The sequence below is a fragment of the Mus musculus genome, chromosome 9, assembly GCF_000001635.26.
Source record: "Mus musculus strain C57BL/6J chromosome 9, GRCm38.p6 C57BL/6J".
NCBI classification, from domain to species: domain Eukaryota; kingdom Metazoa; phylum Chordata; class Mammalia; order Rodentia; family Muridae; genus Mus; species Mus musculus.
In genome coordinates, this window is record NC_000075.6 from 73,812,104 (window position 1) to 73,839,453 (window position 27,350).

The 27,350-nt window shown below is 39.6% G+C and overlaps 1 protein-coding gene across 7 annotated transcripts in view; it reads right to left on the minus strand.

The window, feature by feature from the left end:
• Positions 1-27,350, minus strand: part of Unc13c (unc-13 homolog C) — a 528,734-nt gene that overhangs the window by 332,682 nt on the left and 168,702 nt on the right. For all 7 annotated transcript variants that reach the window (XM_006510931.4, XM_006510934.4, XM_006510932.4 and 4 more), the window contains 2 exons: positions 848-870; positions 223-287 (listed from right to left, as the gene is read on the minus strand). In XM_006510931.4, coding sequence (XP_006510994.1) covers positions 223-287; positions 848-870 — 88 coding nt within the window. The remainder of the gene's footprint in view (positions 1-222; positions 288-847; positions 871-27,350) is intronic.

Below are 27,350 nucleotides of genomic sequence, written 5' to 3' on the forward strand. Positions count from 1 at the left end.
TTTGGTCATGAGCATGCAGTGTAGTGTTAAGAAAACTACTATTTAAAAAGTAGCTGATGATTAAAAGCAAAGCTATTTTACTGTTAAAACAAAACAAAATAGTGAGGCTGGCCATACCACCAACATCATGATGCAAACGCCTTGCCTCCAAAATCTATATTGGGAAGACAGCCAAGCACTACTGGCATATGAAATGAATTAGAGAGAGTCAGACTTACTTACCCACCGAACACCTGGAGTGCGGAGAATTTGGAAGCATCCAAATCATTGCCACTTACTATTCGAGCCTTGAACAAATCACAAGAAAACAAAACAAACAAGTGTTTAGCATTGTACAACTCTGAGTGGGAGACTGGGGGGACACAGGCCGACTGCACTACACATTGAGCACCTACGAGATGATGAGTGCTAAGCAGGGTCAGCTCCAAGTCAAAGCTGTGTTTTGTGAGGGGAGGTTTTGAAATCAGCTGCATTTAAACAAAAGCATTGGAAAGGCATCATATTCCAAGTACTCTTTGCCCTTAAAACTTGGTAGGTTGCAGGAGAGACCATGAATCAGCCAGGAAAGTCAGGAGTTAGCCAGACTTGAGAACGGATGCTCTGTTTGACCGTAGCAGACCCCTGGGTTGGCAGATAGAAGCTAAGTAAGCGCAGCTGGCAAGGTGCAACCCCGTTGTAAATGCAACACACTGGGGGACACTTAAAGGACAAAGAACAGAAAGCTGGGAAGACATGCATTTTCCACAACTCAGCAAGAAACCAAAACAAGGCTAACAGGTCACAAACAAACAGGTACAAAAGACAAGATCCGTCGGGAGGGAAGAAAAAAAAAAGTATGATTGAAAACCTTTTCATCCATAGAGCTGCTATCTGGAAGAGAATCAGGAGAAGGGATAAATGTTAGATGGAGCTTTCTAGAAACTGTTGAACATACACATGAACAATCATTGAAACTATTAAAAACTATAAAGGAACCATTTCAAGGCTGAACTCCAAGGGAATGAGGGATCACTGAGCCTCGTAATGTAAATAGCTAGATTTCTGGCAGGATGCTTGAAAAGTAACAAGGGAGAACTCTAGACTCAATAAAAGGAAATGTGTTCTACAAAGAAGACAGTTGAAGAATCAGGTCCTGGGATCTAACCAAGACTCTGCCACTCACTACCTGCCTCAGACAAGCTACCCAACTCCTGAGACTGCAAACCCAACCCCAACTCTGAACTGGGTCACACATGCCAATTATTCACAACACTTATTGAAAGAATAGACACTAGGGAAATTCAAGCTGTATACTAGTAGTTATATTACCATATAATGATTACAGAGGTTGATTTTATCTAAGATTTTTCATCTGAGTTTTCTCACACCATGAAACTTGAATTAAATTATGAAGAGTCCATCTTACAAATATTGAAACTGGTATCTGCAAAGATTAAGTGACTTCAGATCACAAGCTAATATTCTGCAGAGGGAGGCTCGCATCTGGGTCCCTGCACCTCCATGTGATGCTTTGGAGACTCAGAGCAGGTGAACCATGCAAAGCAACAAGGCTGGTGGGTTCACCTTCCAGGGCAAATTGGAAAAAATCGGGGCCTGATAGATTTCAGTTCAGCCTATCACAGGACGAAGGAGATGGGTGGTAGAGTTCTCCTGGGTGTTTACCGAGTTGCTGTTTTTACAGTCCAGTCTGAAGCTGCTAAGATCATGAGGATACAGCCACCTATGGTTTACATGGGAACACTGCTCTTGAATGTATGTACTTTTCCTTATAGTGTAAAGCTGGAGAGGTGTCTCTACACAAGCGGGAAAAGTACCAGAGCTGGAGGGACCTCCCATTTTAAACACGAATGAGACTCAGTAAGATAATGTTTCCCAAATCACACAGCTTAACAACCACCTTTCCTTGTGACAGAAATGGGATATATATGTATAATATATATGTGTGTATATATATGTATATATATATATATAATTATAGTGTCTCAGGATTGTCTTTAAATATAAGATAAAATTAAATATTTTAATAAGTAATAAGTTATAAAGCTTATTTGTGGCATAAATATTTTAAATGCCACTTAAAATAGAGCAAATAAAATTAAGTTTTATTTTAAAAGAATAACATATCCTATCCAAAATGATATTATTCCCACAGATGAATCAAATCATGCAATGACTAATGTGATGTGACATAATTAATTGATCATATATCTATTCATCAGATAATTTGTACCAGAACTTTAATAAGTACTAAAAGCTATTTGCTAAAACTTCCTAATAATTCTTAGAAACCACTTTAAAATAGGATTGGACTGTGTCTTGCTAAAGTTTAATATTACTAAAATCATTTATTTATGATGGAAATATTAGCCCATCTCCATCAGCAAGCACAAAGTCTGTGCTATGATTTTATCTTATCTCTAGATGTTTTGCCCAGTAGATATTGAAATATGTCAATAAATAACATAAATATTAGAAGTCGAGGTACAAAAATGTTGTTATTTTTCAGGAATTATAGTTGTGTAACCAGTATACAAAATAAAACAAAATCACCATGAGATTGCAAGCATTAATGAAATAGCAAAGAAATCAACTATCACTGAACACTTAAACAAAATAAAGTCATTACCTACATAATCACAATAATTGGGTTTTAAAAATAGATTTAAAGATTTATTTTAAATGTTTGATGTTTTGAATGAATAATTTACATTAGATATTCTCCGTTGATACCTGTCTCCCATGCCAATCATCCAAATGAATGATTCATTTTCCAAGGTCATCACCACTATGCAGCTGTTAAATCTGGTCCATTCACTGTTCATTCATTCATGCATTCATTCTTCTGTTTATTCAACAAATACTTACTGTCAATGGGCCCTTTCTGTTCTTTTTGATGCCGTTGTTTACTTTCTATTACACCACTCCCCTGAAACCTTTCTAATTAGGAATATGATTCCTTTTCCCCACTTTTCACCCCCCCCCCAGGGCTAACCAGTGTTCCTGGGACACTTTCATCCCAGGTTACTGCAATTTCCTGACTCATTTGCCTTCTGCACCCCAATCTTCAGACATAACTGAAGCACAGAAGTCCCATTCCATGTCAGTCTTTGAAACTTTTGCCTTTTCATGCACTTCCTCCTTCCTCAAACCTCCACAGTACCTCCTCATCCCGAGAACAGCTTGCTATTCCTCCAAATCTGCCTGAAGTCAATTCTGTGCTCTGGAAATGTTTCATTCATGCAAGGTGAAATTATAGATATTTGTGAGCCTTTTGACATTGGTTCTGGGAACCAAAATCAGGTCTTTAGGTAAGAACAACAAATGCTTTTAATAGCTTGGCCATTTCTCTAGTCTCCATCTCTACCTTTTTAAAAAGAAACACAGTTTGTGACCCATGCCATGAGAGAGAGCCCACCTCTGACACTATTGATGATACTCTGCTACACTTGCAGACAAGAGCCTGGCATAACTGTCCTCTGAGAGGCTTCACAAAGCAACTGATGGAAACTGATGCAGAGACTTGTCAGAAGCCATCTAGGAGACTAGTGGTTGACTTTTCTGGAGGTGGCCTACCAGTTGCTGCATGGCCTATGATTGATGAGCTTTTCAAGGCAAGGTCCCAAGACCCTTTTTCTCAAGATTGCTTCTTGCAGCTGATACTCCTTTTCTTATCATTATTACTTAGTCTAATGACTGCAGGGCATTAGCCTACTCTATTGGGTAGATTTCCTGTAGATCAACATAAAGACAAAATTTCATGAATTAATGCTATTTGGATGAATTAATGATTTTATAGAATTCCTGATTTGATTCAAATAATTTTAGAAAGAAAGTTTTTTTTATATATTTTTATTAGGTATTTTCCTCATTTACATTTCCAATGCTATCCCAAAAGTCCCCCATACCCTCCCACCCCCCACCTCTCCTACCCACCCACTCCCACTTTTTGGCCCCGGCATTCCCCTGTACTGGGGCATATAAAGTTTTTAAGTCCAATGGGCCTCTTTTTCCAGTGATGGCTGACTAGGCCATCTTTTGATACATATGCAGCTAGAGACAAGAGCTCCGGGGTACTGGTTAGTTCATAATGTTGTTCCACCTATAAGGTTGCAGATCCCTTTAGCTCCTTGGGTACTTTCTCTAGCTCCTCCATTGGGGGCCCTGTGATATATTCAATAGCTGCCTGTGAGCATCCACTTCTGTGTTTGCTAGGCCCCAGCATAGCCTCACAAGAGACAGCTATATCAGGGTCCTTTCAGCAAAATCTTGCTAGTGTATGCAATGGTGTCATCATTTGGAGGCTGATTATGGGATGGATCCCTGGATATGGCAGTCTCTAGATGGTCCATCCTTTTGTCTCAGCTCCAAACTTTGTCTCTGTAACTCCTTCCATGGGTGTTTTGTTCCCAATTCTAAGAAGGGACAAAGTGTCCACACTTTGGTCTTCATTCTTCTTGAGTTTCATGTGTTTTGGAAATTGTATCTTATATCTTGGGTATACTAATTTTCTGGGCAATGTCCACTTATCAGTGAGTACATATCATGTGAGTTCTTTTGTGATTGGGTTACCTGACTCGGGATGATGCCTTCCAGGTCCATCCATTTGCTTAGGAATTTCATAAATTCATTCTTTTTAATAGCTGAGTAGTACTCCATTGTGTAAATGTACCACATTTTTTTGTATCCATTCCTCTGTTGAGGGGCATCTGGGTTCTTTCCAGCTTCTGGCTATTATAAATAAGGCTGCTATGAACATAGTGGAGCATGTGTCCTTCTTACCGGTTGGGACATCTTCTGGATATATGCCCAGGAGAGGTATTGCGGGATCCTCCGGTAGTACTATGTCCAATTTTCTGAGGAACCACCAGACTGATTTCCAGAGTGGTTGTACAAGCCTGCAATCCCACCAATAATGGAGGAGTGTTCCTCTTTCTCCACATCCTTGCCAGCATCTGTTGTCACCTGAATTTTTGATCTTAGCCATTCTGACTGGTGTGAGGTAGAATCTCAGGGTTGTTTTGGTTAGCATTTCCCTGATGATTAAGGATGTTGAACATTTTTTCAGGTGGTGCTTCTCAGCCATTCGGTATTTCTCAGGTGAGAATTCTTTGTTTAGCTCTGAGCCCCATTTTTTAATGGGGTTATTTGATTTTCTGGAGTCCACCTTCTTGAGTTCTTTATGTATATTGGATATTAGTCCCCTATCTGATTTAGGATAGGTAAAGATCCTTTCCCAATCTATTGGTGGCCTTTTTATCTTATTGACAGTGTCTTTTGCCTTAGAGAAGCTTTGCAATTTCATGAGGTCCCATTTGTCAATTCTCGATCTTACAGCACAAGCCATTGCTGTTCTATTCAAGAATTTTTCCCCTGTGCCCATATCTTTGAGACTTTCTCCCACTTTCTCCTCTATAAGTTTCACTGTCTCTGGTTTTATGTGGAGTTCCTTGATCCACTTAGATTTGACCTTAATACAAGGAGATAGGAATGGATCAATTCGCATTCTTCTACATCATAATCGCCAGTTGTGCCAGCACCATTTGTTGAAGATGCTGTCTTTTATCCACTGGATGGTTTTAGCTCCCTTGTCAAAGATCAAGTGACCATAGGTGTGTGGGTTCATTTCTGGGTCTTTAATTCTATTCCATTGGTCTACTTGTCTGTTGCTATACCAGTACCATGCAGTTTTTATCACAATTGCTCTGTAGTAAAGCTTTAGGTCAGGCATGGTGATCCCACCAGAGGTTCTTTTATCCTTGAGAAGAGTTTTTGCTATGCTAGATTTTTTGTTATTCCAGATGAATTTGCAGATTCCCCAGAAAGAAAGTTTTTTTTAAAAAAGATTTATTTATTTATTATATGGAAGTACATTGTAGCTGTCTTCAGACACTCCAGAAGAAGGAGTCAGATCTCATTAGGGATGGTTGATGTGGTTGCTGGGATTTGAACTCCTGACCTTCGGAAGAGCAGTCGGGTGCTCTTACCCACTGAGCCATCTCACCAGCCCCCAGAAAGAAAGTTTTAAGAGATGGTTTTAGTTGTTTTGCCAGAAAGATATAATAAAGTTAGAATCAAGAGTAGAATGTGCCCTCTCCTCATAGAATAGTAAGTAAAGGCTGTATAATGAGAAATACATAGAGTTTTCACCATCACATTAAAAAGAAAAATAGGCTTGGGACAAATTTGTGAACATGGAAAAACATTCATTTTATGTCAGATCCAAGGATGAAGCAACAGGTGTGTGCACTATAATAAAGTGGGGCCATGTAAAACTTTTGCTTTCAACTTGTAATGAGCTTATTGACTGAAGCACTGCTGTGAACTTAATACCAACATCCTTCTGTAACTCCCCTTTTGTGTAACATTTATCTATGGGGTAATTTTCTAAAGAACTTTGGTCTAAGAAGGCATAGGAAGGCCAGAGAGAAGGAATAAAGTGTGATATCTGGGGCTCTGTCCATCCACTCACCAAATGTATGTGTGTGTCTTGTGGAGGGTGGGGCTGTTACACTGTCTAATTGTATATATGTACATGTCTGTTCATCTATACATACATGTGTAGGTATATGTGTATGTATGTAAGTATGGATGAACACTTGTGGAGCTGATAAGACAGGTTTTTGGGCCCGACCAGTGTGTGTGTGTGTGTGTGTGTGTGTGTGTGTGTGTGTGTGTGTGTGAATATACATGTGTCTGTGTATTGCTTGTGTAAAAGATTTTAATTCTTTCCCTTTCATTTCTCTCTGATTCACAGTTAATGAGTTGTAAACGTCTCACCTGGTCAGCAAGAGAAAACAGAGCTTATTAAAGCACAGACAGTTACAGAGTAAAAGAGAGCAGCCTTATCAGCACAGAACACTAAGAACAAGTTAGTTTTCCAGATGCCATCAGCTTCTGACCCCAAGAACAATAAGAGAATTTACAGGGCCATAGATCATCAATCTTTGGCCTTTGTCCAACTCTGTGTCCCACCTCAGTATTTGTAATGCTGGGAAGATCCCTGGCAGAGACCTGTATGCAAACATTAAATGGAACTGAAGGAAACCTGTAGAAGAGAGGAAGGACTGAAGAAGCCAGAAGGGTCATGTGTCAAGGACACCACAAGAAAACCTATGGAACCAACTAACCTGGGCCTACAGGGCTTTATCGAGACTGTACTGCCTGCCAGAGAGCATGCATGAAACAGACCTAGGCCCTCTGCACGTATGTAACAGTTGTGCAGCTTTGTCTTCTTCATGTGGGACTCCTAAAGTGGGAGCAGGGGCTGTCTTTGGCTGCATTTGCCTGCCTTTGGATCCCTTTCCCCTAACTGGGTTGCCTTGCCTAGCTACAATAGAAGAAGGTACACCTAGTCCTATTGCAACTACCTATGCCAAGGCGGGTTGATATCCATGGGAGGCCTCCCCTTTCCTGAGAAGAACAGGAAAAGGGGTGGATAAGGAGAGGGGAGGTAAGAGGAAGGGACTGAAAGGAGAGGAGGGAGAGGGAAGCTGTGATCAGCTGTAAAGTAAAGTAAATAAATAACATAATTAATAAAAATATATATTATTTAAAATAAGAAAATTTAAGTGATCTATAAAACTATTTAAAATGTGTAAAACATGAAACAATATAATCCTGGAACAATAATATTTGAGTGAAACATTAATAAAGCAATATAAGCTGATATTAAGGAATTAATGACTAAGAAAGGGCTTATTTCATATGAAGAATTATGAGCAGGCAACAGTGCTCAACAATATATTATATTGCTACAATACTCATTTTATCTTCATACATGTTCCATGAAGTTCATGTGCATTACAGAATTAAATATAAAACAATGGAAGAAAAATTAAATACAAAGGAAAATTAGATATTAAAAACTGAGATAAAGACAATTCACAAATTAAAATGCAACAATGGTAATTAAGTGTGAAAATATACAGTTATTAAAGCTATGCCTAATGATGATTACAAATTAACATGAAATAGAAGAAAGATTAATTTTAATGACATTAAAATTAATTTCCAAGGATATTGAGACAGTAGCATGCGTAATTGATGAGACTGAAAATTATAATAAAATTATGATTAACTTTTGGTCAACATGCTAGTGATGTTTGGACAGGGTATACCAGTTTAGGGCACTGATGATAGGGAAATCTTTATTGTGGATGAACTGGTCTGGTCTGCCCAGATGCTTCTCTGAAGTTCTGAGCACAGACTCATGGGATGTGGCCACAGGTGGAAACTGAGTCATTACAGGTATGATTAAGGCTGAGAAGAGTCTCAATGTTGTTCTTTTAAAAGAGAATAATGGGGAGATACACATACACGAACGCACGAACGCATACATGCACATACACACATACACACACACACACACACACACACACACACACACACACGGTATAATGAAAGCAAGTATAGAGTTATGCTGACTCATCTCAAGCATCTACTATAACCTCTCAAAGGCAGAGGGTCTTCTGGTAAAACCTGCAGAGGATGCAGGTCCCTGCCAGCATCTTGACCCAAGGTAGTCTGTTCTCAGAGCTCAGAGACAATCATTGTCAGATAGTAGACCATTTCATTTGTGGTACTATGGGATGTTAGACCTTGGTAAGTCACATGTTTTAGAATACTGAAGCACAATTCTTACATAGAGATGAAGTAATCAACTATTACAACAAATAATAGGGAAAGCACACATGATGAAATATATATGATATAGATTGATTTTACTTTTGATTGTGACTGTGCTCTGAAACTTTTTCCTCTTGAAGTAAGAAAGTATTTTAGTGGAGCCCACAGTTAAGAGACTTTGATTTTAAAAAGACTTTGAATTTCAAAAGAGATTGGATATTTTAAAGGGATTGAAAATTTAATATGTAAGAATTTATAAAGACTATGGGACTTTTAAAGTTATTTAGATCTTGGGAATGAATAAGAAAGTAAGGGTTGAGGCTTAATAGTGATGTGTTTGTGTGTCAAGTTGACAAGAGGGTCAGTTGTAATGGCTGGTTTTGTGTGTCAACTTGACACAAGCTGTAGTTATCACAGAGAAAGGAGCCTCTCTTGAGGAAAAGCCTCCATGAGATCCAGCTGTAAGTCATTTTCTCAATTAGTGATCAAGGGTGGGAGAACCCATTGTGGGTGGTGTCATCCCTGGGATGGTTGTCCTGGTTTCTTCTATAAGAAAGCAACCTGAGCAAGCCAGGGGAAGCAATCCAATAACCAGAATCCCTCCATGGCTTCTGCATTAGCTCCTGCCTCCAAGTTCCTGCCCTGTGTGAGTTCCTGTCCTGACTTCCTTTGGCAATGAACAACAATGTGGAAATGTAAGCTGAATAAACCCTTTCCTCCCTAACTTGCCTCTTGGTCATGATGTTTTGTGGAAGAATACAAACCCTGACTAAGACATTTAGAAACAAGGTGTGTGTGTGTGTGTGTGTGTGTGTGTGTGTGTGTGTGTGATATGTATGTATGTACTCAAAAGCATCAAAACCAAACTGGATAAAGAGAAGAGAGAATACTTTGACTTGAAGATAGCTCTTTGGAAACACAAGTAGACAAAATAAAAAGCCAAAGAGAGACATAAAGAAGCACTTTGAGACATGATCAAATGAACAAATACCTACTTTTTTAAACTACCTAAAAAGAGTAAAACAAAGTTGAGGGACAAAGCTACTTGATGTAATTGAACAGTAGCAGGCACTTCCCCTGATTTGGTAGAAGATATGGGACTCATGTACAGGAGACCTATAGGGCCCTGTGGATGCTTGGCTTAAAAAAAGATGTCTATCATGGCATCTTACACTCAATCTGTCAGAGGCTGAAGAAAAAGAAAGATTTCTAAAATCTACCCTCCAAGCTCACTTTAAGCATGTCTATACTAGACTACCTTGTGTTTACATTGGAAGAATGGAATGAAAAATCCCCAATTCCTGAATCAATTTAACTACAACCTAAGGACACAACATGGAGTAAGGTCATCCACAAATATGATCCCTACATGAGGTTCTGCAAGATGAGTGGGCACCAGGGGGTTATAACCACAGCAGTCTTAGAGAACTACTCCAGGGATAAATGATTGAACCAATCCATGAATAAAACAGAATACAAGACCAGCATACATAATTCATTGTTTCTCTGCATATACTTATTTTAACTAGAATTTTGAAGGGAAACTATGAAAGTCATTCCATTTACAGTAGTAAGAAACTACATTAAATAATAAATATAACCAACGAAACCTAAAGAATACTCATCAACAAGATAGAAGAAAACATCTAAAAGTGTAAGACTTTTCATGTTCAGGAATTGGAAGAATTAAAATTGAAATGACCATATAACCCAATGGATCAATGTAATTTCTACTAAAATATCATTCATAACCTTCATATAACTTGAACAACGAAAAGACACTGAGAACTTGAAATAGCCATGCCAGTTTTGACAAAGACCAAAACAGGAAGCACCAAAGTGCTTGATTTCAAGCATAGTGACCAGACCACGCCACTGGCAGGAAATAAGCACAGGCTGACAGACTAGACAGAATAGAAAGGCCAGAAACAAACGTGTGCTTCCACAGATGGTTGACTTTTAAACAAGGTGCCAAGACCATACATTCCCAGTAGACTGGCAGCCTCTTTAATGAATGTTGCTGGGAAAAACAGATTCTGAGGATCAATAACACTGAACTCAATTCCTCTCTTTTTATATAACACTCAGGGCTCATCAGAAACTAAGTAAGAATAAAAACTGGAAACTACTAGAAGACACTATTAGAGAAACACTTCAAGGCATTTGTACAAGTAAGGGTTTTCTGGTAGGACCCCAGAAGCACAGGATAGATAGATAGATAGATAGATAGATAGATAGATAGATAGATAGATAGATGCAGAAGAAAATTTAGTTTCTGTTGGTAATTCTCTAAACAAATGGAAAAGTAAAAGCAAAGGAAAGCCATAGTAACTGTGGTGGTTTGAATATGATTGGTCCTGGGAGTGGCACTATTAGGAGGTATGGCTGCTTTGGGGTACGTGTAGCCTCACTGGAAGAAGTGTCTCACTGTGAAGGAAGCCTCTGAGGCTCTTAGGCTCAAGCTCCACTCAGGGCAGCTTGTGGAAAAGTCTCTTCCTGGCTACTTTCTGATGAAGATGTAGAACTCTCACCTCCTTCATACCGTGTCTGCTTGCACCCTGCCGTACTTCCCATCATGATGATAATGGACTGCACCTCTGAAGCTCTAAGCCAGCTCTGATTAAATGTTTACCTTTATAGGAGTTATCTTAGTCATAGTTTCTCTTCACAGAAATGAAACCCTAAGACAACAATAAAATACAAATTTTAACTTTTTCTTTAATGTGATAAAAATGTATTTATTAGAATCCTACAGTATGTCATGCATGAATTATTACACTTTAAATCATGAGCAACACAACTATTCCTGTTATACTTTCTGCGAGTAGAAATTGTATGTGTTCTAAAGCTCTGACTGAAGTAATGAGAAAAAATGATAGACAAAGATGGAGAAAATTACATAGCTTTGCTGACAAACTTGTGAAATTTAATAGTATTACTAAATAATACCATCTATATGAGAAGTTCAAAATAACTGCTAATCTATTAAAATGATCAATAATATTAATTACAGTAATTTTGTAAGATCAACATAAAAAGCCCAATATCATGTGTATATTTTAGCTATATTTATCATTAAACTGCTGTTGTGTCTCTATGTGTGTGTGGTGTGTGTGTCTGCACACGTGTGGGATATGCATGTAAGGAGATAGGGAGGCTAGAGGTTAACAAAGGGCATCTTCTCTCTCCACCATATATTTGTCTAGAGATTTTTTAAAATTTATTTTGTATCTATGACTATTTTGTCTGCATATATGCAAGTGCATCATATATGTGCAGTACCTACAGAGGTGAGATGAGGGTAGTGGGTCCCCTGAAACTGGAGTTTCACACAGTTATGAGCTGCCAAGTGGGTTCTGGGAACTAAGCCTGGATCTTCTGAAGGCCAACCAATGTTCTTAACCTTCAAGCCATCACTATAGTCCCGATCCACTTTATTTTTTTAATTTAATTTCTTTTTTGTTAGTTTGTTTTTTGTTTTTCTTTTGTTTTGTTTTTGTTTTTGTTTTTGTTTTTTTGAGACAGGGTTTCTCTGTGTAGCCCTGGCTGTCCGGGAACTCATTCTGTAGACCAGGCTGGCCTTGAACTCAGAAATCCTCCTGCCTCTGCCTCCCAAGTTCTGCGATTAAAGGTGTGCATCACCACTGCCAGGCAGGCTCCCACTTTATGTTTTTGAGACAGGGTATTTCACTGAATCTGAAGCTCATCAATTTGGTTAGACTGGCTGGCCACTGAACTCCATAAATTCTACTCTCGTTCTAGGATTATAGTTAGTGTTATCACTCTGAGGTTCTATGTGGGCACTAGGGATCCAAATTTAGGTGCCCCTGTGTGGGTAACAAACTTTTTTTCCCCACTGATCCACCTTCACACTCTATTGTTAAGTTGTTAATCATTTGTTTAGGAAAAACAACAGGAAAAAATCTACTCAGAAAAAATAGAGCTGACTCGAGACTCGACCCCCGGGCTACCTTGCCAGCAGAGTCTTGCCCAACACCCGCAAGGGCCCACACGGGACTCCCCACGGGACCCTAAGACCTCTGGTGAGTGGAACACAGCGCCTGCCCCAATCCAATCGCGCAGAACCTGAGACTGTGGTACATAGGGAAGCAGGCTACCCGGGCCTGATCTGGGGCACAAGTCCCTTCCGCTCGACTCGAGACTCGACCCCCGGGCTACCTTGCCAGCAGAGTCTTGCCCAACACCCGCAAGGGCCCACACGGGACTCCCCATGGGACCCTAAGACCTCTGGTGAGTGGAACACAGCGCCTGCCCCAATCCAATCGCGCAGAACCTGAGACTGCGGTACATAGGGAAGCAGGCTACCCGGGCCTGATCTGGGGCACAAGTCCCTTCCGCTCGACTCGAGCCCCGGGCTACCTTGCCAGCTGAGACGCCTGACACCGGCAAGGGCCCACACAGGATTCCACACGTGATCCTAAGACCTCTAGTGAGTGGAACACAACTTCTGCCAGGAGTCTGGTTCGAACACCAGATATCTGGGTACCTGCCTTGCAAGAAGAGAGCTTGCCTGCAGAGAATACTCTGCCCACTGAAACTAAGGAGAGTGCTACCCTCCAGGTCTGCTTATAGAGGCTAACAGAGTCACCTGAAGAACAAGCTCTTAACAGTGACAACTAAAACAGCTAGCTTCAGAGATTACCAGATGGCGAAAGGCAAACGTAAGAATCCTACTAACAGAAATCAAGACCACTCACCATCATCAGAACGCAGCACTCCCACCCCACCTAGCCCTGGGCACCCCAACACAACCGAAAATCTAGACCCAGATTTAAAAACATTTCTCATGATGATGATAGAGGACATCAAGAAGGACTTTCATAAGTCACTTAAAGAATTACAGGAGAGCACTGCTAAAGAGTTACAGGCCCTTAAAGAAAAGCAGGAAAACACAGCCAAACAGGTAGAAATCATTAAAGAAAAACAGGAAAACACATCCAAACAGGTGATGGAAATGAACAAAACCATACTAGAACTAAAAGGGGAAGTAGACACAATAAAGAAAACCCAAAGCGAGGCAACGCTGGAGATAGAAACCCTAGGAAAGAGATCTGGAACCATAGATGCGAGCATCAGCAACAGAATACAAGAAATGGAAGAGAGAATCTCAGGTGCAGAAGATTCCATAGAGAACATCGACACAACAGTCAAAGAAAATACAAAATGCAAAAGGATACTAACTCAAAACATCAAGGTAATCCAGGACACAATGAGAAGACCAAACCTACGGATAATAGGAATTGATGAGAATGAAGATTTTCAACTTAAAGGGCCAGCTAATATCTTCAACAAAATAATAGAAGAAAACTTCCCAAACATAAAAAAAGAGATGCCCATGATCATACAAGAAGCCTACAGAACTCCAAATACACTGGACCAGAAAAGAAATTCCTCCCGACACATAATAATCAGAACAACAAATGCACTAAATAAAGATAGAATATTAAAAGCAGTAAGGGAGAAAGGTCAAGTAACATATAAAGGAAGGCCTATCAGAATTACACCAGACTTTTCACCAGAGACTATGAAAGCCAGAAGAGCCTGGACAGATGTTATACAGACACTAAGAGAACACAAATGCCAGCCCAGGCTACTATACCCGGCCAAACTCTCAATTACCATAGATGGAGAAACCAAAGTATTCCACGACAAAAACAAATTCACACAATATCTTTCCACGAATCCAGCCCTTCAAAGGATAATAACAGAAAAGAAGCAATACAAGGACGGAAATCACGCCCTAGAACAACCAAGAAAGTAATCATTCAACAAACCAAAAAGAAGACAGCCACAAGAACAGAATGCCAACTCTAACAACAAAAATAAAAGGGAGCAACAATTACTTTTCCTTAATATCTCTTAATATCAATGGACTCAATTCCCCAATAAAAAGACATAGACTAACAGACTGGCTACACAAACAGGACCCAACATTCTGCTGCTTACAGGAAACCCATCTCAGGGAAAAAGACAGACACTACCTCAGAATGAAAGGCTGGAAAACAATTTTCCAAGCAAATGGACTGAAGAAACAAGCTGGAGTAGCCATTTTAATATCGGATAAAATCGACTTCCAACCCAAAGTTATCAAAAAAGACAAGGAGGGACACTTCATACTCATCAAAGGTAAAATCCTCCAAGAGGAACTCTCAATTCTGAATATCTACGCACCAAATGCAAGGGCAGCCACATTCATTAGAGACACTTTAGTAAAACTCAAAGCATACATTGCACCTCACACAATAATAGTGGGAGACTTCAACACACCACTTTCTTCAAAGGACAGATCGTGGAAACAGAAACTAAACAGGGACACAGTGAAACTAACAGAAGTTATGAAACAAATGGACTTGACAGATATCTACAGAACATTTTATCCTAAAACAAAAGGATATACATTCTTCTCAGCACCTCACGGGACCTTCTCCAAAATTGACCATATAATTGGTCACAAAACAGGCCTCAATAGATACAAAATTATTGAAATTGTCCCATGTATCCTATCAGACCACCATGGCCTAAGACTGATCTTCAATAACAACATAAATAATGGAAAGCCAACATTCACGTGGAAACTGAATGACACTCTTCTCAATGATACCTTGGTCAAGGAAGGAATAAAGAAAGAAATTAAAGACATTTTAGAGTTTAATGAAAATGAAGCCACAGCGTACCCAAACCTATGGGACACAATGAAAGCATTTCTAAGAGGGAAACTCATAGCTCTGAGTGCCTCCAAGAAGAAACGGGAGACAGCACAAACTAGCAGCTTGACAGCACATCTAAAAGCTCTAGAAAAAAAGGAAGCAAATTCACCCAAGAGGAGTAGACGGCAGGAAATAATCAAACTCAGGGTGAAATCAACCAAGTGGAAACAAGAAGAACTATTCAAAGAATTAACCAAACGAGGAGTTGGTTCTTTGAGAAAATCAACAAGATAGATAAACCCTTAGCTAGACTCACTAAAGGGCACAGGGACAAAATCCTAATTAACAAAATCAGAAATGAAAAGGGAGACATAACAACAGATCCTGAAGAAATCCAAAACACCATCAGATCCTTCTACAAAAGGCTATACTCAACAAAACTGGAAAACCTGGACGAAATGGACAAATTTCTGGACAGATACCAGGTACCAAAGTTGAATCAGGATCAAGTTGACCATCTAAACAATCCCATATCACCTAAAGAAATAGAAGCAGTTATTAATAGTCTCCCAACCAAAAAAAGCCCAGGACCAGATGGGTTTAGTGCAGAGTTCTATCAGACCTTCAAAGAAGATCTAATTCCAGTTCTGCACAAACTATTTCACAAAATAGAAGTAGAAGGTACTCTACCCAACTCATTTTATGAAGCCACTATTACTCTGATACCTAAACCACAGAAAGATCCAACAAAGATAGAGAACTTCAGACCAATTTCTCTTATGAATATCGATGCAAAAATCCTCAATAAAATTCTCGCTAACCGAATCCAAGAACACATTAAAGCAATCATCCATCCTGACCAAGTAGGTTTTATTCCAGGGATGCAGGGATGGTTTAATATACGAAAATCCATCAATGTAATCCATTATATAAACAAACTCAAAGACAAAAACCACATGATCATCTCGTTAGATGCAGAAAAAGCATTTGACAAGATCCAACACCCATTCATGATAAAAGTTTTGGAAAGATCAGGAATTCAAGGCCCATACCTAAACATGATAAAAGCAATCTACAGCAAACCAGTAGCCAACATCAAAGTAAATGGAGAGAAGCTGGAAGCAATCCCACTAAAATCAGGGACTAGACAAGGCTGCCCACTTTCTCCCTACCTTTTCAACATAGTACTTGAAGTATTAGCCAGAGCAATTCGACAACAAAAGGAGATCAAGGGGATACAAATTGGAAAAGAGGAAGTCAAAATATCACTTTTTGCAGATGATATGATAGTATATATAAGTGACCCTAAAAATTCTACCAGAGAACTCCTAAACCTGATAAACAGCTTCGGTGAAGTAGCTGGATATAAAATAAACTCAAACAAGTCAATGGCCTTTCTCTATACAAAGAATAAACAGGCTGAGAAAGAAATTAGGGAAACAACACCCTTCTCAATAGTCACAAATAATATAAAATATCTTGGCGTGACTCTAACTAAGGAAGTGAAAGATCTGTATGATAAAAACTTCAAATCTCTGAAGAAAGAAATTAAGGAAGATCTCAGAAGATGGAAAGATCTCCCATGCTCATGGATTGGCAGGATCAACATTGTAAAAATGGCTATCTTGCCGAAAGCAATCTACAGATTCAATGCAATCCCCATCAAAATTCCAACTCAATTCTTCAACGAATTGGAAGGAGCAATTTGCAAATTTGTCTGGAATAACAAAAAACCTAGGATAGCAAAAAGTCTTCTCAAGGATAAAAGAACTTCTGGCGGAATCACCATGCCAGACCTAAAGCTTTACTACAGAGCAATTGTGATAAAAACTGCATGGTACTGGTATAGAGACAGACAAGTAGACCAATGGAATAGAATTGAAGACCCAGAAATGAACCCACACACCTATGGTCACTTGATCTTCGACAAGGGAGCTAAAACCATCCAGTGGAAGAAAGACAGCATTTTCAACAATTGGTGCCGGCACAACTGGTTGTTATCTTGTAGAAGAATGCAAATCGATCCATACTTATCTCCTTGTACTAAGGTCAAATCTAAGTGGATCAAGGAACTTCACATAAAACCAGAGACACTGAAACTTATAGAGGAGAAAGTGGGGAAAAGCCTTGAAGATATGGGCACAGGGGAAAAATTCCTGAACAGAACAGCAATGGCTTGTGCTGTAAGATCGAGAATTGACAAATGGGACCTAATGAAACTCCAAAGTTTCTGCAAGGCAAAAGACACCGTCAATAAGACAAAAAGACCACCAACAGATTGGGAAAGGATCTTTACCTATCCTAAATCAGATAGGGGACTAATATCCAACATATATAAAGAACTCAAGAAGGTGGACTTCAGAAAATCAAATAACCCCATTAAAAAATGGGGCTCAGAACTGAACAAAGAATTCTCACCTGAGGAATACCGAATGGCAGAGAAGCACTTGAAAAAATGTTCAACATCCTTAATCATCAGGGAAATGCAAATCAAAACAACCCTGAGATTCCACCTCACACCAGTCAGAATGGCTAAGATCAAAAATTCAGGTGACAGCAGATGCTGGCGTGGATGTGGAGAAAGAGGAACACTCCTCCATTGTTGGTGGGAGTGCAGGCTTGTACAACCACTCTGGAAATCCGTCTGGCGGTTCCTCAGAAAACTGGACATAGTACTACCGGAGGATCCAGCAATACCTCTCCTGGGCATATATCCAGAAGATGCCCCAACTGGTAAGAAGGACACATGCTCCACTATGTTCATAGCAGCCTTATTCATAATAGCCAGAAGCTGGAAAGAACCTAGATGCCCCTCAACAGAGGAATGGATACAGAAAATGTGGTACATCTACACAATGGAGTACTACTCAGCTATTAAAAAGAATGAATTTATGAAATTCCTAGCCAAATGGATGGACCTGGAGGGCATCATCCTGAGTGAGGTAACACATTCACAAAGAAACTCACACAATATATATTCACTGATAAGTGGATATTAGCCCCAAACCTAGGATACCCAAGATATAAGATATAATTTGCTAAACACATGAAACTCAAGAAGAATGAAGACTGAAGTGTGGACACTATGCCCTTCCTTAGATTTGGGAACAAAACACCCATGGAAGGAGTTACAGAGACAAAGTTTGGAGCTGAGATGAAAGGATGGACCATGTAGAGACTGCCATATCCAGGGATCCACCCCATAATCAGCATCCAAACGCTGACACCATTGCATACACTAGCAAGATTTTATTGAAAGGACCCAGATGTAGCTGTCTCTTGTGAGACTATGCCGGGGCCTAGCAAACACAGAAGTGGATGCTCACAGTCAGCTAATGGATGGATCATAGGGCTCCCAATGGAGGAGCTAGAGAAAGTAGCCAAGGAGCTAAAGGGATCTGCAACCCTATATGTGGAACAACATTATGAACTAACCAGTACCCCGGAGCTCTTGACTCTAGCTGCATATATATCAAAAGATGGCCTAGTCGGCCATCACTGGAAAGAGAGGCCCATTGGACTTGCAAACTTTATATGCCCTAGTACAGGGGAGCACCAGGGCCAAAAAAGGGGGAGTGGGTGGGCAGGGGAGTGGGGGTGGGTGGATATGGGGGACTTTTGGTATAGCATTGGAAATGTAAATGAGTTAAATACCTAATTAAAAAAAAATAGAGCTAATAATATTAGGATAAAAACCTACTGAAATTAGTGGAAGGTATTTCACAGTAAAAATATAAAGCTTTTTTTATAGCACTAAAGTTATATATGCATGAGTTGACAGTATTATTTTATAGTAAGGAGTGTTAGTATTCAAATAAAAAAAAACTCTTAAAGTTAGTATTTGAAAGAAGAGAGTATTTCCAGAGTTTCAGAGAGATATTTTACATTACAAAAAAAAAAAAAAAAAAAAAAAAAAAAAAGAAGAAGAAGAAGAAGACTTCTGCTTTTAGCAAATCCTGGGGGATTAAAAAGTCAGAACAATTGAAACAGTAGAGTATCATCACTGAGAAGTTTGAGAATAAACAGAACTGAACTGAGCCCTAGCTTCCCACACACTGCTCATCACAGAGTTAGCAGCACATAATCACAGAGAAAACACATGTAGTGAGGTTGGTGTGACTGGCTCTTCACATGGAAAGGATTAAAAATTATATTTTATTCTTAAAATATGAACATGAAAACCCCTGTAGTGCATCAATTGTAAATATGAATAAAACTTTTGAAGAGAGAGAGAGAGAGAGAGAGAGAGAGAGAGAAGTTTTGGACCCCAGAGGTGGAAATCAGATGTCTTCCACTATTACTCTCAACCATATTGTTTCAGATAGGGTCTCACACTGAGCCCGGTGCTTACTGATAAGGTAGGCTCGCAGACAAGAGAACACTAGGGATGCTCTGTTTGCCTCTCTGGTGTTGGGGTTATACATGCATGCCAACATGCCTGGCATTTTCTATGTGCTCTGGCAGTCTTGTCTTTGATCCTCATGCTTGCACACCAAGCACTTTATCCACTAGATATCTCCCTAGCTACAAAACTTTTAAAATTTATTAAAATAGACTATACATAAAAATACATATGAAATAATAATGCAAGAAACTCAGAAAAATCAGGAAAAGAGGAAAAGTGAAGTGGAAAGAATGAAAAACTACTATGTTAAACTGAAATGTTTGTATAATAAAAATAAAAGAGCAGAACACACCACTTGTAGCAAGTAGAGGGGCAGGACTGCTAGTAATGATCTTAAAGCAAAGTAGCAGAGAAGAGAAGGGTTTCAGAACCAACTCCTGAAGGGGAAATCTCAAAGAACAAGAAACTTAGGAAAAGCCTCAAACTCTTCAGCTATGATGAGGTTTCAAGTCAATATAACTCATGTTTTCTCTCAGTCTCCAAGATGAAAACAATTCAATATTCTAGACTATAGTGCTGTTATGGATGGGCACCTCCATGAAGTTCTGTAAGCAGCAAAAAGCCATACAAAACTCTGAAGGATAGAACAGCAATATTCAGCAAGATTGAGAATCACTGCTATCCTTTAGACCAACAATCCCACCTTCAGCTATGTACCACAAAGGATCTCATGTCCACATCTGTCAGGTTGCATATAGAATGATGTTCAGGAACCTAGAGAGATAGCTCAGCAGTTAAAAGTACTCATTGCTCTTTGAGAGGACCAGGATTTGCTTCCAAGTGGCTTGTAACTACCTGGAATTTCTGCTTCAGGGGGTCCCATGCTTGATTCTGGCCTCCTCGGGCAGTGCACCCTTGTACACACACACATGCATATGCACACACACACACACACACACACACACACACACACGTGTGTGTGTGTGTGTGTGTGTATACATTAATGAAAAATAAAAAATAAATCTTCAGAAGGATATTTACTATATAACTTGTGATTGTAAAATACATAATATGTCACTAATGCAACATGTATAAATCCGACCAATGGACAACTGTCAACAGCTACCAAAAACATAGCGGTGGATGGACTTACAAAATTACCAATACAATATTACTTAGATTAACAATTTAGGATCACATGTCTCTACTCCAAGAACACTCATGGACAGTGAAATTATGATACCAGATCCAGAGTTATACACAGCTAACTTCTGTTAGAGATTGCCCCAGAATAGGAGGAACTGGGTCTGATGAGCCAACTATACAGATTGCAGCTCTGTGCCCAGTGGTTTCTTCTAATTGGACCTATTTATGAAGAGAAGATATATCTGCTCCAGCATCCCACTCTGGAGCTCACTGACATGGTCAGGGAAGGGAGGAACAAAGCAGCTGACCTCTTCATTTTCAGTGTTTGCATATCCACATGTTGGGATGAGCTGCCCATAGTGGGGTGAGGGGATTTGGGAGGCAGGGCTTCATAATGCAGTAAGCAGTTAAGGAGGGATTCCTACTGAGCAGATGCTCAGGGACCTTCTAGACTATACTCCTAGTCTGGTAAGAGGCAACTTTTATAGGAGTCAAGCTCTTTTAGGAATAAAAAGTGTACATACATACATACATACATACATGTATGCATGCACAGATATACACACATGATTATTATAAATTGCTTTCAAAACTACACTTGCTTTGAGACTAGAGTAAATCAGAACTGGCCTTGAATACTTTCTGGAGGGTTTCCCTGGTCCTAAGAAGCTTCTAATACCCACTTTTCCCACACCCACAGACACCTAATTTAAATTCTCTTTCAGTTGGGACTTATTCATTTACTCAAATTTTTCCTTAAAAAGACTGCTGAAACATATAAATTTACCACCTCTTATCTCTTATCCATGCAGTAAGTACACAGTCTGACATGTAGCAGACACAATCAAAAAATTTATATTCGCATTCTCCCTGTGTTTACTAACCCAACATTTGGAGTCTCCATGTGTGATCACCCCAATTTCTTGCATACTTTTGTAACTATTCCATCACACTTTGATTCCACACACTGCTGAGTTCAGGGTGACGTGTCAAGTCAAGAATCTTAAGAGGATTTTTATTTTTAATGTGGACATATGAGGAAGAGATCATCAAATTTGGGTATGTTACTGCCCACTTGCCCAGCTCATACCCAGAACTGGTCCTGAGCAGAGATATAGTCTCTGGAAGAAGCAATTTGTGGATCACTGGTTCTTTGTCCTTCTGATAAAAAAGAAGAACTTGAAGGTAGATTTCTTCTTTATAGGTTCCACCCCATTCCTGTGGCCCTGTGCTTAGAGCAATGATTCCTACCAGAGTGGCTTCAGTGGGAGAAAACAACAATGTGGAGATGGTAGCTCTCTCTGTCACCACACCCCGGTTGCACCTCTGGATCGAAAGGGCTTTCACAACCTCTATAACTCAAAGATTTTAAAAAGATATTTAAAAAGGTAAAGGTAGCATCAGTGTGGTGTGTGCACGTGATTGCCATGCTGGTGCCTGCAGAGCTCAGAAGAGGATGTCGGATCCCCTGGAGCAGGAGTTCTAGGTGGCTATGAGCTGGCTGTTCTGAGTACTTAGGACCTCTGCAAAAACGGCGTGTGTTCTTAACCACTGAGCGTGCAAAGATTTTTTTTAAAATGCTGCCTCTGAATAGCTGGGATTCTTGCTTTCACATCTATGGAAGAGCAGTACCCCCTTTCATAATTCACCGTTCACAGCAAAGTACAACAGTCCTTTCTTCCCCTAAAAGGTGTTCTCCCAACAAATTTTCCATTTCCCCAAACCTCCTCATCTTGTGAGGACAGAGTCCTCTCTCATAGATGAGCCATGAGTTATGGAAATGTTTTTAGCCAATTAACTTGGAAGCATTCAGCAGCCACTTACTAGACTCATGTTAATTCAGAAGAGTAAGTCACTCGGAGAATTGTATTGCCCAGGGGTTTTCCCAGCTGTACAGAGGAGGCACCAGAGGACGAGGCATGGCTGGCTGCTAGAGTATTGCCTCTTCCATGTCTCTCTGGGTTTTACATAAGACTCTGCTGACCAAGATAATACATCTCTTTAAAAAGTAGAATATAACCATTGGGTTTAGATAGTAAACTAAGATGAACTTAGTCATTTGAATGCAAAGATCTCATAGTTCTTCTCATTTAACTCATTCCGTGTTTATGGAATTTCCAGGGCCATGGGGAAGTGGTAATAGCAAATCTTAGGGAGAGAGGTGGGGTTTGATAATTTATTTCATCCATCTCTTTCAACCATATGAACAGGATGATGTGCTTTTCAGTATTGAGACAGAAATGAAAGAATATGTTTTCTTTGTCAACAGAGCAATTCTGGTGTCAATTCAGAGGAAAGAGAAAGTAGAATTTGCTTTTTCAAAAATGTTGGCATTGTACCCTGTGGTGGTTAGAAGAATAAAACTCACCACGAATGCTCAGGTTCTTTAACTTTAGCTGCCACCTTCTAAATGGGCAGTGTTCATTAGAGAAATGGATCATGTGTATGACACTCTGGAAAGCCATCATTTAAGTATCTACACTTGGGGGAGAAATGACCAAGACCCACATCCTTTCTGCTTTGTTCAGTTTGTTGACCTTTCATGGAGTGTGTGTGTGTGTGTGTGTGTGTGTGTGTGTGTGTGTGTGTGTATGTGTGTGTGTGTGTGTGTGTGTGTGTGTGTGTGTGTATGTGTGTGTGTGTGTGTGTGCGTGCACATGCACAAGCAGTGGGAACACTAAGGGAGGGATTTTGTTGGGTCCCTTGGCTGGTGAGGAAGAAAAATCAGACAACTTTTATTCCTCTTGCTTGTTCTGGCTTGATGATCTGGAAAACTAATAACCATTAATTGTTATAAAAGGAGCTACAGCTAGAGCAATAATGCCCACAGAGCATAAGATACATTTTTCTTATGGAGCGGAAACCTCTTTTTAATCAATTTGAAAGCAACTACCATAAAAAGCATTGTTTTTTTTCTCACTATAATATTTTCATGGTAAGTCTTCTAGACACAGACAGAAATCTCACTTCCAGGTTTATGCACTGAAGGCAGAGCTTGATTTTATTTTCATATCTCTTTCTACCCTAGGAATTCCATCACAGTATTTTTCCTGGTCCTTCTTGGTATAGCATAATTGTAAAGGTCTGTCTTCCAAAGTATTTCTTAGGTAAGACAAAGGGCCGTTCATTAAATACACCTGTAACCCTACTTGAGATGGGATTTTGTTTCCTAAAATATTGTAAAATATATTTACTTATTTGGTGAGGAGGTTGGCACATATGTGCCATAGAGCAAACATGCAAATTAGCAAACAACTTGGAGTCTATTTTCTTCATTTACTATGATAGTTCTGGGAATAAGACTTGGGGCATCAGTCTTGGCAGCAGGATGGCAGCTCTGAGGATGGTATTTGAATCCCTCTTCCTCATTTAGAGTAAGTGTGGGGTGGAGAATGGGTTTTGAAAGTCTATTGAAGGGAGTGAGAGAGCTGTGTGCATTAAACCCCATCCCACAACTCATCCCACTGTGAGTAGTCCAGCCTTATTCTTAATGATTTCCACTATTACTAAGCAGCATATTGCATGTAGCTTATGAGGGGCATATTTTTCTGGATGAAGGGAGTATTTAAATTTAAAAAACTACAGTTTGAGGGTCTAGGAAGATGACTTAGTTGGTAAAATGTTAGCCAGTCAAGCATAGGACCTGAGTCAAAATCACATCTGCCCAAGTGCTGGAGAGGCAGAGACAGGAGGATCTTTGGTACTCTCTGGGCAGCCAGTCCAGACGAACTGGGAAGTGTCAGGTTAACTGGGAGATCCTGTCTAAAAAAGGAAGATAGAGAATGATTGATGAAGTCCCCCAATGTCAATTCTAACTCCCATATCCATGTACACACATGTGTCTGCATACTTATATATGCTTATAAATATATACATCTACGAATATGCACACAACACATACAAATACATGTGTGGTGTGTGTGATTTGTAAAAAGTTCAACTCTGACTACAGAACAGTTGCAGTGCACGTTTTACTTTTAGTTTTAAAAAACATGAACTTGAGACCAGGATAACTACAGATAAAACCATCTATGATTCTAAGGAAGAAACATGTCTATGCAGGTGTTGCCAGGGATGGGAGAATTGATGGCGGGTAGTTCTTCCCTGTTGATGAGTATGGAGTACAGCATCCCACAGTAGGTGAAAGGTGTGGAGGCTTGTTTCCAGACTCTAGATTTGACTTCATTCTCCGTATCTGAAACCACCATCCTGTTGGATTGGGTGGAGCCACACCTCAAATCCCATCTGGCAGGAGGCAAAATCAGGGGCATCTCTATGAGTCTGAGGTCTGCCTTGTCTACACATCATTGAGTTCCTATCTATCATGGCTACATAGTGAGACCTCATCTCAGAAAAGAGAAGAGAAGCAGCTGTCTGTGCTGAGACTATACAAACAAATCACCCTCACTTGGACCTGCCACCGAGAATGCTTTGCCTGAGTGTGTTGAGCACTTCTGTGGGAGGAACACCCTGAATCTGTAGCCTTCCCAACAACAGTTCCTCATTATCATTGCTAAGTCAACACATGGGGAGGAATTCATCTTGTCTTTCAAATAACATAATAAGGCTGGAGTAAATATGTCACATGACAGAGTAGGACAAGACACTTATTCTTATCTATCCCTACAGAGAAGTCTATAAGCTATGTTTTTTAAAAGTTAAAGGACTTTTCTGTGATTTGAGGCTGGAAATTCAAACCTACTACAACATTATGATTTTAAGGCAATTATTGTTTCGCTATATTGTGGCAGTTTTGTGAAGTATTATTTATATATTTCAAGGGAATACTGACACCAAGCCATTGTCTCCAAATACTCGCTAGATACCCACAAAGTAAGCAGACATTTCTCCCAAACAAAACAAAAGCCAGTTAATCTTTATATTTTGTTACCTTCTTGAATAAATTTTATACATCATGGGCTCAAGGTCATAGGATTTTTCCCTCTCTAAAGTATTGTTTAGGTAGTTATGCGCAATAGTCTCCAAGTCATATAATCCATTACCATTTTGCCTTAGCTAAGATCAGTTTCAGGAACACTTAGAACAAATGACTACAGTCTAAATCCTCTCAAAATCCAACTCTAGCCTTTCAGTGGGAGTTTTCATTCTAAGGGTGTTTCTTTGATATAATTCTAGGATGAAAATAAATGGACCCAGAGGGACGATTCATTCATCCTCATTTTCCTTAAGTAGATGGCACAACCATCCCAAGGTAAATGGGGAGGGAAGGTAGTTCATAACCAAGCTCGAGCTGATTCACTCTGCCTGCACTCTCATCTGTCACACTAATTCCCCTTGAACTAAGAGCCCAGTCTCATTCTTAGGGAAACCACAGCACCCAAGCCAGTTCCTCCTCTCAGCTGGCTCCTAAGGTTGTATCATAAATTTTAAAGCCTGCGTCATTTGCTGCATCTCCTGCTGACTCTGGTTCCTGGAAAGATGAGAAGGGGCTGCCATATCTCTTTTACATACTACATTCCAACTCACACTTGGCATCTGTTTGTATTACCAACACAGGAAGATAATTCAAGGGTGTGTAAAATCTAGTTAGAGCACTGTACATGGATGTGTAAGTGAAGATATTCAAACTGAATGCATAAGTCTTAAATGTTAAAGACTTTTAATAATTACTTTTGTTCTTGTTTTTCAAATTATTAGAGATTAAACCCAGGGCCTTACACTGAACAGGGAAGCATTTAATCAATGAGCTACATCCCTTGTTATAGGCTTCTCATTCTCGCTCCCTTCTGATCCTTATTTTTCAGCTCTGTTCTATTGGGTTATTAGTGTACTAATATTTAAAGAATAGGAACAACTGCAATATGTATTAAGACTAAGATAAAAATACTATTGAAAGTGTTAAGGTGCTAGCTTAACAGGTGAAAGCACATATAGCTCTTGCAGAGGACCTGAATTCAGGTACCAGCATCCATGTTGAACAACTCACAACTCCATCTCCAACATGTTCTGCATTCTACAACTACTATACTCATGTAGCATACAATCACACAGTCATATGTACATATGTATAATAAGAAAAATCCCTTTAAAAAGCATTAGTCATAATTTTCTTTTAATAACAATTGTGTTTTGTTAATAAAGCATTTGTCATTTTTAAATATTGCCTTTCTATTAATGTATTTAATTTCAGGATGGCCAAATAATGCTTACTTCATATTAACTGTGGCAAAAACTAATCAGTAAAATTTGCTTTTTCTGGAATTTACATTATAATAGCCCTAGTTACACAAAGCAGGGGCACACAAGATAAGAGATTCCTACAGTAGCCAGTAGTTTTTGAAGCAGATTTTAGACTGAAAATGAAAAAACAAAGTGCATTTGCTATTTTGCCTGACCTCAGTGGATTGCTGACACTCCTCCTGGGTTCTATTACAATAGTCTGACTGCCCTTAACCTACTAGTTGGCTTATTGCTTGTGTCAGTTAAAACTCTAGTGATTTGGGATCTAAGAAATGACTGGGAGGAGTAGGGAGTGAAAAAAGGGTGGATGAGGGAAGTGATCCCGAGAGGAAGATGCTAGGATGACACAGAAAACATGTACTAAA